The sequence below is a fragment of the Necator americanus genome, chromosome X (genome assembly GCF_031761385.1).
Source record: "Necator americanus strain Aroian chromosome X, whole genome shotgun sequence".
Lineage (NCBI taxonomy): Eukaryota > Metazoa > Nematoda > Chromadorea > Rhabditida > Ancylostomatidae > Necator > Necator americanus.
This window is the reverse complement of record NC_087376.1, coordinates 11,773,787-11,789,454: the sequence shown is the minus strand read 5'-3', so window position 1 is coordinate 11,789,454 and position 15,668 is coordinate 11,773,787. Positions and strand designations below refer to the sequence as shown.

Sequence of the window (15,668 nt, the reverse complement as noted above, 5' to 3'; positions counted from 1 at the left end):
AAAGACGATGTCCATGCGGAACGGATGGGTCTCGGATGCCCCATTCACGCTCAACGGAACGAACATATCCGAATGCACCAGCTACGTTTATCTGGGTCGGGAACTGAACATGATGAACGACCTGACCCCCGAGTTGGGCAGGAGGAGACGAGCGGCTTGGGGAGCATACAAGAGCGTTGAGGATGTAGTGAAGAAGACCAGGAACATCCGGCTCCGTGCTCACCTCTTCAACGTAATGCTTGCTTATGCTTCGGAAACCTGAGCATTTCGCAAGCAGGAAGAAAACGCGGTGAGCGTCATTGAACGCGCAATTGAGAGAGTGATGCTAGGAGTATCCCGTTTCACGCAAGTGAGGGACGGGATTCGAAGTTCCCTCCTACGTCAGCGATCGAAGATTAGAGACGCCGCCGCGTTTGCCAAGGAAAGTAAAATAAGGTGGGCCGGACACGTGATGCGCTTTGATGACAACCGTTGGACCAGAGCCGTGAGCGACTGGGTTCCCCGCGATATTAAGCGCACTACAGGAAGACCGCCGACCCGATGGTCAGATTTCTTCACGAAGTCCTTGAAAGAAAAATATGATGCTCTTCGTGTCCCACGCGAAAGGAGGAACCACTGGGCTACTCTGGCACGCGATCGGGACAAATGGAAGAATTACTGGCGCCCGCTCGACCAGTTCGAAGATCAACGGGAGTCAAGGTGATCAAGGTGATGTATTCCATTACTTCTTTTTGGTTGAATGGTCATAATTATTGAAAGAGGTTATTCATATGTTTATTCATTCATCAGTATCTTATCTCGTCCCTAGAAAGTGGATTTGGGCAGCAACGTCGAATAACGACTAGAACTATAGACGGAGACTAGAAAATGCGATTTATAAATTATGTCATATATACCATCGCCTTCGGTCCGGCTAAGAATATAAATTAGATGAAAGTAAAGTAGTCGTAATGATAGCGAAACAATGGTAAAATTAAAGTAGTGATCGGCGTTACAATTTGGAAGGAAAAACTCATCCATTTATTAAAAATCGGTCTGAACGTCCGACTAATGACTGACTTTCAGATTTCTTGCGGCTCTCGCTCCGCTCAACTTTAGTGCTCACGAAAGATTTGAAGTAGTACTTCCTATAAATTCCTGTCACACATCTAAACTTGTTTTTGTTGCTAACAACGGTTCTTCTCGCTCTTCTTAAGAAATATAAGCATTGTTGAGAAACCTACCAGTCTTCTTGCTAATGATGTCAGCACTACATTCAACTAATGTTTAGACTTGATTTTGTACAAACAATTTGTACGATACCGCTACAAGATCAATGCTCTCATCGTCTTTTGTCTCTACACCTAGCATGTATGACGTGCTAACATGAAATGTCGTAGTCATAATCGTACTGAAGGGTGAGGGTAATATTCCAGATAATGTATAGGGGAGTGGACACACTGAAGTGCACATTTGGAAGAAACGCTATGCAAGCCGTGTTTCTCCGCTTTACTGAGTGCTAGATCTTTCTGTTTGCCTGCTTTTCAGGTGATGCTAAGATCAGACGCAAAATAAAATTTCGCATTCAATTCCCTTTGTCATGTTAAGTTTGAATTCCTTAACATCATCACATGTTTACTCTGCAACAAAATTTCAGGGCGCAATTGCCATCGTCAAATATTTTATTGCGGTGAAGCCGTAAAAAAAAGTCAGAAAACGTAGTGGGCAGGAGAGAGTTATAAATCACAATTTATTAGCTTTCTGGAGATTCAAAAAAAGGAACTTTATGTTCGAAAAAGGTTAAAAGAAAGTATTTGAACCTGATGGGAATCTGATAATTTCGCGATCTGCAATTGATCTAAACAAAGAAGTTCAGCATATTTGTACAGTCAAACAACTGCTTTATGCTTTGCAAATTTGGCGATATACATACTCATGTGTAGCTGGAGAAACGTTTCCCAACCCAAATCTTCAAGTTGGTGGCGAGTGGCTGAAACGACGCGCAGCTGGGCATTGTCGTGGAGGAGATGGATGTCGACACGCTTCGGTCGCATTTCTCGAATCGCAACGTTCAACTCGCGTAGTTGCAGCGTTAAGAACTTGGCGTAGCCCGGCGTTGATCGGCACGAGCAGAGCAGCAGAGTGACAGGTGCTCACCCGCCATGAATGGTTGGTGCCAATCGGCAGTGGGGGTACCCACCTCGGCAGACCTTTCCTAGATCGTGAATATGAACCTATAGCAACGCTGAGTTGTGCAGCCATCGTCCGTGATGATGTGGTGATGTTCGCTCCAGGAGACTGCGCAAATTGTCGTCGATGTTGCTCGCGGATGTCCGGTGTGTAGCAAGCAGATCACTTGGAAAAAAGTTCCCCTCGTCAATACACCTAATCAGTTGTTGACAGTGGTGTGGATAGTTATCCCCTTGCCCAACGCCTTAAACTTGATATTGGCGGCCGCATGACATGCCGTATTACGTTGCTTCCAACAGCAAAGAAGATCATGAGAGGACATCGAACCATTTGCACCACAATGGTGGCACAACAGAGACTAGGTGCTCTTATATATTTTGCTTCTATCTGTTACCTGAGCTCTTAGGAGAAAAGATGTGCCTTAGCTTTCAAAAGTCTTTTTTTAGTGTAAAAAGTAACCAATCTTTTAATGGTAAGAAGAAGACTCTGGAGAACCTATTATTGGGCGACATGAATATGTTCAATCCTTAGACCCCTTCTGTTTGAAGGTTCTCACTTTTCATTGCGTTTGTTGGCAGAGTTTATTCGCTTATTTGGTAATCTCCTTATTTTCTAACTACTCTGTATTTTTTTGTGTCATTCAAGGTGTCATTTGCTCTAGTTTTTTTTTTCCAGTGTTCTGTGAAAATTGCTAAAATTAGGTGTATCTATACCGAACTCTCTTATTTAATTTTTGTTTCATCGTAACAAATGTGGGGCGTCAAGTGTTCAACGGCGTCATTTAGGTGGGCCGATATCAGAAACCACCGAGTTCCACGGCGTCAACTAAGCGCGTAGGCGCATAATGCATTGGGAACGGTCGTAAGCCATCGATCACATACGCCGTCGCCAGAACATAGTGAGGTCGGATGAGACGGGTTCTCCAACCTCAGTGAGGGATGTTGGCCCGAGAATGCAATGACGTGGGCTGAAGAAGGTTCTGCGTCATCAGTCATTCGTGCTGACCCCAGAAAGCACTGACATGAACTGCGTTCTAGTGTTTCACACAAATCTATGTCCATTCGTCTATACATACGTTTCCCTCTTCGTGTCTGTTAAATACTTTTTCTTCAGAAATTAAATACGCGTATTTGGACAGTGGCTTGTCCACGTGATCTGGCGTAGAATCCTCGTCTTTATCAGTATGGTTAATAATTCCGTGATGATATCTTCATCAGTATGATTCACTATGATGATGACGTTCACGTCATTTCGTGTTACCACATCCTTCCATGTTTGTTAACTGTTGAGAAAGAAGGCGAGAAGAGTTTTGATTTTGCTCAGAAAAAATTTAGTTGTAAAATCGAGTTTGAATATTTTTTAAATTTATTTCGCACGTCATTAGCAAGCAGACTCCAGAATCTTTCAGCAAATGCTTATATTTCTTTCTAAAATAAAGTGAGAACTGTTATAGGCAACAAGAAGACGTTTGATTCTGTAGAAACCAATCTGATAGAAGTTTGAAAAAGAGCCTCACTTTAAATGTTTACTGAGAACTTACGGCGAGAGAAACGAGCTCAGATTAATGTTGAACAATTTGGGAATTATGATGAAATTGGAATGATAATGCTTGAGCAGTTTTCACGAAGTCGCAGAAGTAAAAAAATAATTGGTAAATGTAAATCTGAATTTTCCTCACGAGAAGTAATTCTCTACACATATGTCATTATAGGAGATATGGATGGCTAATACATTCAATTCTCCAGATTTTTCTTGATGACATTTCACTTCCTACTTGTGTTGGCGCGAAGGATTTATACGGATCCTTCTTTATGCCCTATTAGTAAAGCGATAAGGTCGTTGCCTCAGAGTACAGGTGGTTCAGTGGTAGTAGTATACTAATTTATTGATAGGCGAAGACGTTATTGATAGGCGAAGAATATATTGATAGGAGAAGACGATATTGACAGGCAAAGACGATATTGATAGGCGACGACGATATTGACAGGCAAAGACGATATTGATAGGCAAAGGCGATATTGATAGGCGAAGAAGTTATTGATAGGCGAAAGCGATGTGCTCACTGGGAGCCATGAAACACAGGAATAAGCCCGTTGTGGGCGGTCGTTAACAAATTAGCCATAATGAGCAATCGTAGAATAAACAAACTTCGTGGGCGGTCATCTTGATAAGATGACCGTCGAAATATAACTCTTTACAATGCCGAATGTTTGTATAATGGATATATGATACAGCGCCAAAATTATAGCATAACAACGCAGAATTCGGGTCCTGATACAAATGTCAGGACACTCCGGGCCACACAATTAAAATTATTGAAACGAGTCAAATGCCAATGATCACCGGACGATAGGTTTCACTATTTGCTTCATTCGACTGCAGCTTGTTGGAGTCGGCGGCGGCGGTGGAGTCGTTCCATTGCAGTTTGTTGGAGATAGCATCGGCATCGTTCCATTGCGGCTCGTTGGCGTTGGCGTCGTTATTCGGAATCCGAGAATCAACTACGAGAATTCATAGTTGATCCTTTCCAGGAGCTGACACATCCTATTATTCGAATGTGCGGCCTTGGGCGGCGGAGGCTTACTAGTAGAATTAGTACTCTTTTTTGAGTTTTTATTTTTCTTTTATCACTAAATGTGCTTATTACGATGATATGATGTATGATTCGAGCTTGATTATTGCCTGTAATTGCAAATTATCCACGCAGTGATCTTGCCAAATAGGTTCAGTACCAAGCAAACCATTCTCCAAGCGAATTTGATTATGCTGACTGTTAGTGACCGCGTTATTTTGGCTATCATTAAGACCATTGTGGGTCCGAATAAGTACGTCAAACCAGTGGCTAAGGCCAATGTGGCGCAAGCGGTAAAGGCTATATGCCAGTGCATTTTTATGGTATTCATTAGTGGATTTAGATCAGGCAGATCAAAATTAAGTAATGAATTCTTTGCATGTAGCTCTTGCACTTCTGTCTGCGAGAGCAAATTTCTCTTGCTTCTTGGATGGTACAAGAGTGTTCCCTGTAGATCAAAGGTAACATTCTTGCCATCACATGATGTGTGGCACACTTGTGATACTACCGAATATTCGAAGTCTAAAATAACTTGCACGGAAGTATTTGTTGGGCCGCATTCAATGGGGAAAACGTGATTCTCGCACTGTACTGTAACCCACGAGTTTATTGATGACTTGCAAAGGAAATCGATTCTTGCGCCTTCGCTACAGCTGTAGCACCCTTTGACCCCACGAACCGAGATCTCACATGGTTGATTGATTATGAACTCAGTGCCGCCAATAAGCAAATTGGATTCTATTGCGAGAGTGATCTCTCCTTGCTTGGAGAGCGCATAGATTTCTTTGCTATCACTGAAGATTTCTGTGAACGGAGTGCGTATGGGCATTACATTTGACACTTCTTTCCTCAAATTTTGGAGTGAATCATGTGGACACTGACATGTTTGCGGTGCTTTCATATTTTCGCAAGAACAGATCATGCGATTTGTGCAGTTCACAAAGGCATCAAGAGCAGATGCTTCTGACTCGCATTCAACGGGAAGTTGATAATGATCTGGTAGCATCATAGCCTCCATTGGGGTTACAGCGAATCTTTTGTCCATCAATGGAGAATGAGGTTTTTGCAAAGAAATGACTGTCAGTGACAGTTCATCATACTTTTGTGTAACATAAGGTTGTAAACTGAAAGATTTCAGCTTTCCTTTATTATAAAGCATGAAATCGACGTCAATTTGGATTACTGGTTGCCATTCCATGCAACTTACTACTTCAAAGACAGTCTGCGTCTTCTTCGGAACATGAGCAATCCTCAGAAACGTACATGCTGGAAATGGTAGGAAGCAACCGCATGCTATACCGCCGCATGTGCTACCACAAATTGAGTATCCTGGATATGGAGATGATCTTTTGAACTCAGGAATTACTTCGTCCAGCCTAATTCTACTGCACTTAGACTGAGTGCAAGAGCCCATTTGTGAGCATCTCGTTGTGTGGTAGATCTTGAGTTTCGTCTCTCTAGTGAAGAATAATGAAACTTTGGAACAGGACAGTTTCATTGGTCTTGAACGTATCTTTATAAGTCCGATCGTTTTATTAGCATGATTAAGCTGAATACAAAGATTGGAGTTGAATCTATTGAATAGAACTTCCTCGTTGTAATTATAAGTGCAATTTCCGCGATTTTCGCAGACTACCTCTACACTATGCCTCATATATCCATGCTGGCAAGTAATTACCTTGCTTGCTAGTGCCAAGAGTGTGACACAAATCAACAAGGCGGACGGTATATTGATCGGATGTGGATTGAATGTTCTCATTGGAATTGTTTCTTCTTCGGATGTGGAATTCGGAGTTCCTTTCCGTTTTGCATTTCGTGTGCATTTAATTAACCATATGATCAACATGATGCTATTGATCGAAAGGTAAACTAACACTGTTAAGGTGATTATGGCTCCAAGTGGCCAACAGTGAGGATTACCTATAAGATCTTTGCTCATCAGCAAGGCCGATTTTTCGCAAAAGTCTGGCGGTTCGCACTGCATAGTCGAGAAGACCACTGAGCTCTCCCATTCAGAGCGTAACGTAATCGTGCTATTTTCATCTAATGATGATTTTTCCAATTCAAATATATACGATTTCGATACGTTAGACATAATTCTGCACATTGCGTTGATGCAAAGCTCAAATCTTGATGAAGGAGGCACTATTTCTACTCTTCCTTCGTTGCACTTTATTGAGTTGTTCTCATGTGCTGTCGCTGTCACTGGACATATAGTTGATAATGCCAACATAGCCATCAGCAGATATGTGGATACCTGTCTACTTGAAGAAGTAGAGGGTCGGTCAAGACTTCTTTCAAATTCTTGGATGACTTTCAAGGCATGTGTTTTCGATTGTCTAGTTGGACGAGTTCTGCGGGAAGATGATTCTGCTGAATCTACTCTTTCTTTCTGGTGTATCTCCCGCTCAGAAGTGGAGTCTTTTTCGAGTTCTAGATGTGAGTCTCCCACAGAACTACGTATTTCTAAGGGATACAACTTGTTGAGTGGTCTTTGGATAACTCTTTTGTTTGGCGTAAGGAGTTTCGCTGATCTTACAAGACCATCTGCACTTGGTACTGTTTCTAGTACTTTGCCGTACATCCAGTTACCACGTGGAAGAAATTCTTGCTCAATAAGTACAATTTCTCCGATTTGCGGTGTATTTTTCACATGCCGCGGTTGTTTTAGTAGCACTCTCTGGTTATCTCTCAAGGATGTAAGATACTCTTTGTTCCATCGCTCCCAAAATACTGTAGCGATCGTTTCCGAAAACATTAATGCTTCCTGTGCTTGCGCAACTGTCTGAAGCAACTCGGGATCATATACTGTATCGCCATTACCGCACTGTAACTGCGTGCTTGGAATAGAGTACTTTAGATTTCCTTGTAGGAAATCGATAGGTCTTATCGGTATTTCATCAAGATCCGTTGCACTTACTTTTGTCAACGGGCGAGTATTAATTATCGCTTCAATTCTTGAAATTACTGTAGTCATTTGTTCAAATGACAATTTTTTACGTCCAATGCTTTTTTGAAAGCATCTTTTCACGGAGCCAACCATTCTTTCCCATGCGCCTCCCATCCATGGTGAAGCAGGTGGATTGAAAATCCACTTTATGCCTTCTGAGGCACTGTAGCTCATCACGGAGCTACCATTTTCATCATTTTCTAGGAACAAATTTTCAATCACTTTTGATCCCAATTTAAAATTCGTTCCGCAATCAGTTCGGATGAGTTTTGGAACACCTCTTCGAGATATAAAACGGATGAAGCTGCTTAAAAATGCACCCGCTGACAAATTTTCGACCACTTCAAGGTGCACAGCCCTGGTAGTGAGGCATGTGAATAAACAGACGTACATTTTCTGTTTGACGTTTGACTCAAATGGTCCCATATAGTCGCATCCAACATTGGCAAAGGGTTTGGTTACTATTACCCGATCTGTTGGTAATGGTGGCATCTCTGGTGCTCCATATGGCAATCCGTGGCATTTCTTACACGTAATGCATGTACGCAGATATTTCTTGATCATTCTAGATGGCTGGGGAATCCAAAATCGTTGTCTTGCCAGCGCTAATGTCTGTTCTTTGCCGCAGTGTGCGTTTCCATAATGCAGGTCATGAATGATTAGCCTGGCTAGTTCCGAGTAATTCGGAATGAAAATTGGCATTTTTGCATCATATGGCAAATTGGCGTTCTGAATGCGTGACTTGTATCGAATGATACCTTTTTCGTCTCTGATAATCTTCTGATTTGGGAATCGTTTCTGCAATTTTTGCACGTTGATGTTTTCGTGAATAGCTGCTAAGATGAGTTTCTCAGAGATCTCCATATCCTCCGCAGCAATGACATCTTCATTTGTATAAAGGAGAGTACGTTTAGCGTAATCGATGTTGACCTGGTGTAATTGCACCGTTTCACCCATTTACTCAGCAATTTTCCAACAACTGAGAATGTTCGAAGAGCTGTTTTGTAGCGAGAGAAACGAGCTAGATCTATTATTAAACGGGATGATTCCGCTGACTCGTTTGTGGTTTCAACATTCACATGTTGATTGTCCTCTATTTCTTCGTAAAACTGATCACAGCTGAGGTTATCTATGGATCGAATAAGCCAAGTTTGCTGGTCGTGCTCTAGCCATCTGGGTCCTCTCACCCAATCATGATTACTGATGAGGCTTGCCGTTGTGCCTCGAGTTCCAACGTCTGCTGGATTATGATGTGTTGGAACATGAAATAGATGTACTGGGATGGATTTGACTTCGATTTGAGTCTTCAATCTCAAAATGCGATCCTTCTGATTAGTCACGAATATCGGAAGTTTGCGTGAAGACCTTATCCACTGAAGTGCTATTTCGCTATCACTGGCGACATTTACGGAAATAATTTCAATGTTTATTGAATCAAGAATGGTTTTCGCCATTCGCAGTCCTATTAAGATAGCCAACAATTCCAAGCGTGGTATAGTCTGCTGGATCTTTTTTGGTGTTAGCTTGCTCTTTCCACTAATCAATGAAGTGATCTCATTAGTGTTTTCGCACCTCAGATATGCGCATGTCGATATTGCCATTTTGCTGGCGTCACAAAACACCCATAAGGAAATTCTTGAGGTGTGAGACGTGGGAGAACGTAGCAATGGTCGACTGACCCTTATACATGCATTGTTTATCTCTTGTATTACAGAATTCCATTTAATACACAGCGCTTGCGGAACGTATTGTTTCCATTCTATCCCTGTATCATAAATTTCTCTCATTAGAGACTTCAGTTTGATAATCAGTGGGCTTGCGAGGCCTACGGGATCATAGATCGAGTTTATTTGGCTTACAATATCGCGTTTGGTTAGTTTTTCTTTTTGTGGAATTGTAACTTTCATCACAAATTCGTCCGATTTGGTGTCATATTTGACGCCAAGAAGTTTTATGTTGTCTGTGGGCGCTCTATCCTCTTTTGGGATAGCTCTGTTAACTTCAGCAGAGTTTGAAATATATTCTCGTAAATTCATGCCGATTTCACGGAAAATATTCTTTGAAGCAGTATATTTTTCTAGTGCTTCCTCTTTGGTGGTGGCGCATAAGAGAATATTGTCCACATAAATATGTTTTGCAATCTCCAGTGAGAGCGGAGTATTCTTGTGATTTAAATATGCCAGAATGGCCATGTTAAGAATACTTGGTGCCGAGGTGTTACCGAAGGGCAAACGATTGAATCTGTATTCTGCTATGTTGTCTCGATTTGGAGGCTTATTCATGTCTTTCAGCCATAAAAACCGACACAAATCTTTATGATCTTCCACTAGTCTGATTTGCGTGAAAGCCGCTTCAATATCGCATAAAAGAATAATTCCACTGGTTCTACTTGCAACTAGAACATCATGAATTTTGTTCACGAAGGATTCTCCTGTGTAGATCACATCATTCAGCGAAAGCTGTCCGACTCTCTTAGAGGAAGCATCAAATACTATCCTCAATGGTTTTGCCTTTTCTGGCTTCCAAACTCCGGAATGTGGCATGTAGTAAGTGCCGGCCGAATTTTTATTTTGTCCGTGGACTAATTCGACAACTCCGTTTTGGATATAATCGTTCATTATTTTGTTATACCACTCACGTTGGTGGATATTATTTGATAGTTGTCTTTGTAACGAAATCAATCGACGGTACGCTATTCCGTAATTATCCGTTAGGTCGATGACATTATCTTTCAAGGGAAAGGGTACGGTTACAACGCCGTTTTCAAACGATATTGATTTCGAATAGCTTTTGAAGTACTCGAATGTGTTTTCGTTCTTAGTACATTCTTCTGATGATATTCCTAAACCATCTAGTTCGAACAACTTCTGTAGAATTTCTGATTCATTCTGTTCTTGAACGAGGCTGAGGCCATGTGTTATCGTTGTCGCTTCTTGCTGCGAATTGATTGACCCTTTGCCGTGTACCGTTGGCCCGAATACCGTACGCGCAATGCGTAATCCAGATGGCAAAGTTATAGTGTCAACTGTGTTTACGAGGTCGTAATAGTTATCTAGACCGACTAATATTTGCGGGTTTTGATGTTCACCGCGAACTCTCGGATTGTTTATGCAAATCTCATTGTCTTGGAGGTATTGTTTATCTGCATCGTTGAGACGTACAGACGAAAAGCCATTGGTGATAATTGGCTTGGTTTGAATCGTCATATGGATCTCCTTGCCAAAGGCATTGCTGATTTTGAGGGGGGACAATGTTTGTTTGATATTTTTCGGTATGTCCACCTATACCTGACATTGTGCAGATTTCGGTTTTCTGAGTTGGAAGACCAAATTCCCTTGCGGTCTGCTCTCTAATGATGGTTTTTTGAGCTCCAGTGTCAAAGAAAAACAGGAGTTTTTCGAATTGTCTGGTGTTATTATTCCAAACATTTCCTTCGGCAGTCATCAGGACTACTTGCTCTTTTCTTTTGTCAATGTACACGGAACCTTCGGCTGAGTGGTTAGTACTGTGATCAGCTGTATGAGGATTTGTCTGCTGATTGTTGCGGACGTTACCATTATTGCGGCCATTGCCGTATTGATTCCGAGTAGTAGTGTTATTTCTTGGAACTGGTACGGTATTGGAGGAGCTTTGATTGCGCGATCGGTCACCAGCGCTATATCTTGTCCTGGTACCATCATTTGAAGTGGAAATGCAAAGGCTTACATCGTGCATTTTGCCACATTTAGGACAATTTGGTTTCTGACAGTCATAACTGCTGTGTTCTTCTGAGAAACATTTCCAGCATTGTCTGGCTTCTTTCACCATATTTCGCCTTGATTTGATATCAGTGATTGTTCGGCAGTTCGCTGATATATGATTTGAGTTGTCACAAAAACGACAAATTTTTCCCAATTTTGGGGGTTCTGTAACATCCACACCGTATTGTCTTCGGTTCGGATGGTTTTCAAATTTTACACGACCTTTTAAACGTGCGTCTACAAACTTTTTTGCATTAATCTCCTTCTCAAGATGATCCATTACATCTTCTATTTTCACTTCATCTTGATCTTGAATTGTAACAAGAACGTTTTTCACTATAGTGTAAGGAAATTTCTCCAAAATTTTCTCTGTCCACATCGCATCTTGCATTTGTGGTATATTTTGGCCTGCAGAGACCATTTGATTCATGAGCATTCGAATTTTGTCGAACGTGTTCATACAGCTATCAGCATCATTCTTTGCTGCTGGCAAATTAATTAATTTTTGCACTATTTTTGCTCTGTTAGTCGGTTTATTACCGTATTTCTTTTTCAAAGCATTAATCATCCACTTATAATTTTGTGGGATCAATTGTATGCCTTTTATGGCTGTTTCTGCTCTCCCTTTGAGGCTATCTCTAAGTAACAGCATTTTTTCGACTGTACTTAAAACCTTACTTTGGTCAACGAGCGTTTCATATATTGCCCAAAATTCAGGGAACTCTTCTTCGTCCCCGTAGAATCGTGGCAAACTTAGTTGCCTTGGTTTGAGAGTACGACATATGAAATCTTCATCGTCTTCTCTACTTTTTTCCGAATTTGAATTGTCTTCCGAGAGCCAAATGGCGTCATTTTGTGAAGAACCTTCTTCGGTTTCCTCAGTCGCAGTTGACTCTGTTGCGGTCTGCTGATCTGCGTGAGTTTCATTTATTCTTGCAGGTTTTTGTTTTGTGGGCTCTCTATGAGTTATTCCCATCTTCCTTGCAAGTTTTCCCATGTGATTCCGTGCTTCTGTGACTCTGGCACTTAGTATATATACCATTTCGTTTGCCTTTGCAATCCTTTCATTGAATTGCGTGTCATTTTCAATCTCCTCAACTTCATTTGTGAGGTCTTTTTTATTTCCCTTAGATCTTGCTTCTTCATATTCTTTTTGCAATTTATCTATCAATGCCTGAAGAGCGTTTCTGCTCATTTTGATTGTCTCTATGCTTCCAGATAGCAAATTTGCGGCACTGAGATACTCTTCGTACCTTTCCTCATCTGTTCCTGATGGTTTTATCTCATCTGAGTAAGTACTGTACTTATCCAGTAGTGACTGCAGCGTTTTTGCACTCAGCAATATCGGCCTTTTGTGAAAAACAAGTGTCATTGTGACGCGAGAGCAATCGTAGCGTTGATACGCTATAAGCAGTGACCTTAGACTGCACGAGAGATATGCTTAAGTAGCTATTAGCTTGCTTTTGCCAGCTAAGGGTGGGCTGGACTTTATTAAGCAACAATGAATTTGTTGCTGCCAGCGAAGGGTGGGCTGGACTTTATTAAGCAACAATGAATTTGTTGCTGCCAGCGAAGGGTGGGCTGGACTTTATGATCCGTTTGAGGATCTCGGCTTTTATTTAGCCGATGCACCAAAATGTGTTGGCGCGAAGGATTTATACGGATCCTTCTTTATGCCCTATTAGTAAAGCGATAAGGTCGTTGCCTCAGAGTACAGGTGGTTCAGTGGTAGTAGTATACTAATTTATTGATAGGCGAAGACGTTATTGATAGGCGATGAATATATTGATAGGAGAAGACGATATTGACAGGCAAAGACGATATTGATAGGCGACGACGATATTGACAGGCAAAGACGATATTGATAGGCAAAGGCGATATTGATAGGCGAAGAAGTTATTGATAGGCGAAAGCGATGTGCTCACTGGGAGCCATGAAACACAGGAATAAGCCCGTTGTGGGCGGTCGTTAACAAATTAGCCATAATGAGCAATCGTAGAATAAACAAACTTCGTGGAGGTCATCTTGATAAGATGACCGTCGAAATATAACTCTTTACAATGCCGAATGTTTGTATAATGGATATATGATACAGCGCCAAAATTATAGCATAACAACGCAGAATTCGGGTCCTGATACAAATGTCAGGACACTACTCATTTCCCACCGCAAATCAATGAGTAAAACATTAAGAAAAACAATCGTGAATCTATGGTTGTGTGAAGGAACTGAAATTAAGCAACAAAGCGTAAAATAATTGTCTTTAGTTATTTTCTATCCCTTTGGGATGTCACTAGTCTCCATTTCTGAATTCTGGATCCCGAAAACCACCTGGTTAAAAAGAGGTCAAATATGTGACGAAGATAGAAATCCGGACCACAGTATTATGAAATGATGTGCCAACAGGCAGACAAATTACTGCAGCCTCGTGAACTTGGAACTGAGGAAAATAGTTCTAACTCCTACCTCTCTTATTACGTTGTCTATTTCTGCTTCGTTCGCGTGAATTCCTATACTAAGCATCGCTTGCTTCAGTTCGGCGTTTCCTATGGCGCCAGATCCATCAGTGTCAAACATGCTGAATATTTGTTGGTACTCCTTCAGTTTTTTCCTAAATGACTTTAGTTGAGCTAATATTCGCTACGTCACCGTAGCACTTCATTACCGTGCACTGGCTGTATCCGGAGCGTCGAATGGCTGACTCTCAGAAGAATGCACCGTAGATCTTGAGGTTGTTGATAGTTTGCGCCCGGTTGTTTGCTTGTCTCGTTTTTCCGGCATTCTTGCAATTCCAACTTTAGAGGAGCGCATAGCTGTAAAAGTTGTTCAAAACTCACGAATGGGCAGATTTACTACTTTAACGCAATATGGATTATAGTGGGAGGATCGTGCAATGAATGCTTAATGAGGGACGAGTCGATACACATTACACGTTTTCAGATGTCTCCGAGACATTAGAAATCCGTTAACGAGCTGTTTTGCTTTGATGCCGTTACAGAGGCGGTGATGTCTGATGGTACGTTCTGCGCTGGATGCAAAAAATAAGTTTAATCGCCGGGGAATTTAGCATTTCCATGTACATATCAAGCGAAATAAATTGCCAAAACCCGTTCCACATAGCTCTCTCGTGTTAATGAAAGTAAAGATTTGTAGGTTTCCCGATCTCCTGATTAAATATCTTCATTCCTTTAGTTATCTCTCTGTCTGACTCGTTGTTTATGGCATTCGCATAACTGATCTCTTCATCCGTTTTTTTTATCAGTTTTCTTTCATGTTACTCTACCCTACTTTGACTATCAAATTATGGACATACGTGAAACCTTCCCCACGCAGCACCGTGCATCATCGATGCTCAACGGAATGAAGAAATACTGTAACATATCGAGAAGAAAAAAACCTAACCTCCTCACGAAATTTTAATGACACACATAAAGTTTATTCGTCATTACTGGTATTTCCGGGCTGTGTCTGCTGCTATCAGCGTGAACGTGAAAGCATCACCTAATAGATTAGTCAAGCAGTCCGAGACTTATATTGCAGCATTTGCGCATACGTGGACAAATCGAAACAAAATTGTGTCCTTTACGCGGTCCGCAGCTAACTTATATTACAACACGATCAGTATATAAAAAAGACATTTTCGGGACATTTTAACCACTCGAAGTCTCATTTTTGCTTTCTCAGTAAGGTGATTTTACAGTTGCAATACATTCTCCAGACAACTGTCATCACTTGGTGAAGTCGCTTGCCTTTCTTCGATATATGTCAGTGATGTCGAAACAGTAAACTTGTGTTCCCTCTCATCTCTGAGGCTACTAACATAAACCCTGTAAAACACAAGAGATGTGGATGCTTCACCAAAATTAAGCATGAAGAAAGTGAAGTAAATGTTGAATGGAAACTGTAAGAAAGCATCTTATGAAGTAAATTTGCCACTTACGGACATGTGCATGTGTTAATGTCTGTCTCTCACACGAACCTGGTGAAAGGAAAGGTTGAAGAAGGAAGAGGTGAATAATACGTAGTGGGACAAAGAAATCCACGCCCCTTGTCATTCATCTCTACGGAATTCATAAAATAGGATGAGAACAGCTACAGTTCTTCGTATTATTGCTGCCACATGTGATGCTCCTATACTTTTTTTCTAGAATTTAATCCTGAATTCGTCAGAATATCAGTTTTTACCAATTGCAGAAATCTATTTTACATAGCTTTGCATGCAACTAAGCGAAACAAG

At 41.3% G+C, this 15,668-nt stretch overlaps 4 protein-coding genes across 6 annotated transcripts; 2 read left to right on the top strand and 2 right to left on the bottom strand.

The window, feature by feature from the left end:
- Positions 1 to 7: 7 nt before the first annotated feature.
- RB195_022483 (uncharacterized protein) lies at positions 8 to 262 on the top strand (the record flags this gene model as incomplete). Its single annotated transcript, XM_064209618.1, has 1 exon — positions 8 to 262. The coding sequence occupies one exon, from the start codon at positions 8 to 10 to the stop codon at positions 260 to 262; it is 255 nt and encodes an 84-aa protein (XP_064065499.1).
- A 60-nt stretch (positions 263 to 322) lies between these two features.
- RB195_022482 (uncharacterized protein) lies at positions 323 to 703 on the top strand (the record flags this gene model as incomplete). Its single annotated transcript, XM_064209617.1, has 1 exon — positions 323 to 703. One exon carries the CDS (start codon positions 323 to 325, stop codon positions 701 to 703), a length of 381 nt encoding a protein of 126 aa, XP_064065498.1.
- A 1,247-nt stretch (positions 704 to 1,950) lies between these two features.
- RB195_022481 (uncharacterized protein) lies at positions 1,951 to 2,241 on the bottom strand (the record flags this gene model as incomplete). Its single annotated transcript, XM_064209616.1, has 1 exon — positions 1,951 to 2,241. The coding sequence occupies one exon, from the start codon at positions 2,239 to 2,241 to the stop codon at positions 1,951 to 1,953; it is 291 nt and encodes a 96-aa protein (XP_064065497.1).
- A 2,603-nt stretch (positions 2,242 to 4,844) lies between these two features.
- RB195_022480 (uncharacterized protein) lies at positions 4,845 to 14,242 on the bottom strand (the record flags this gene model as incomplete). 3 transcript variants are annotated; one of them, XM_064209615.1, is made up of 6 exons in its annotated part: positions 5,101 to 5,189; positions 5,432 to 8,575; positions 8,653 to 10,743; positions 10,853 to 12,749; positions 13,898 to 14,042; positions 14,097 to 14,242. In XM_064209615.1, 6 exons carry the CDS (start codon positions 14,240 to 14,242, stop codon positions 5,101 to 5,103), a joined length of 7,512 nt encoding a protein of 2,503 aa, XP_064065495.1. The 3 variants fall into 3 exon arrangements, with proteins under 3 accessions (XP_064065494.1, XP_064065495.1, XP_064065496.1); XM_064209614.1 differs by lacking the exon at positions 5,101 to 5,189 and having other exon boundaries at positions 6,629 to 6,661; positions 6,738 to 8,575; XM_064209613.1 differs by having other exon boundaries at positions 4,845 to 8,575.
- Positions 14,243 to 15,668: the final 1,426 nt, after the last annotated feature.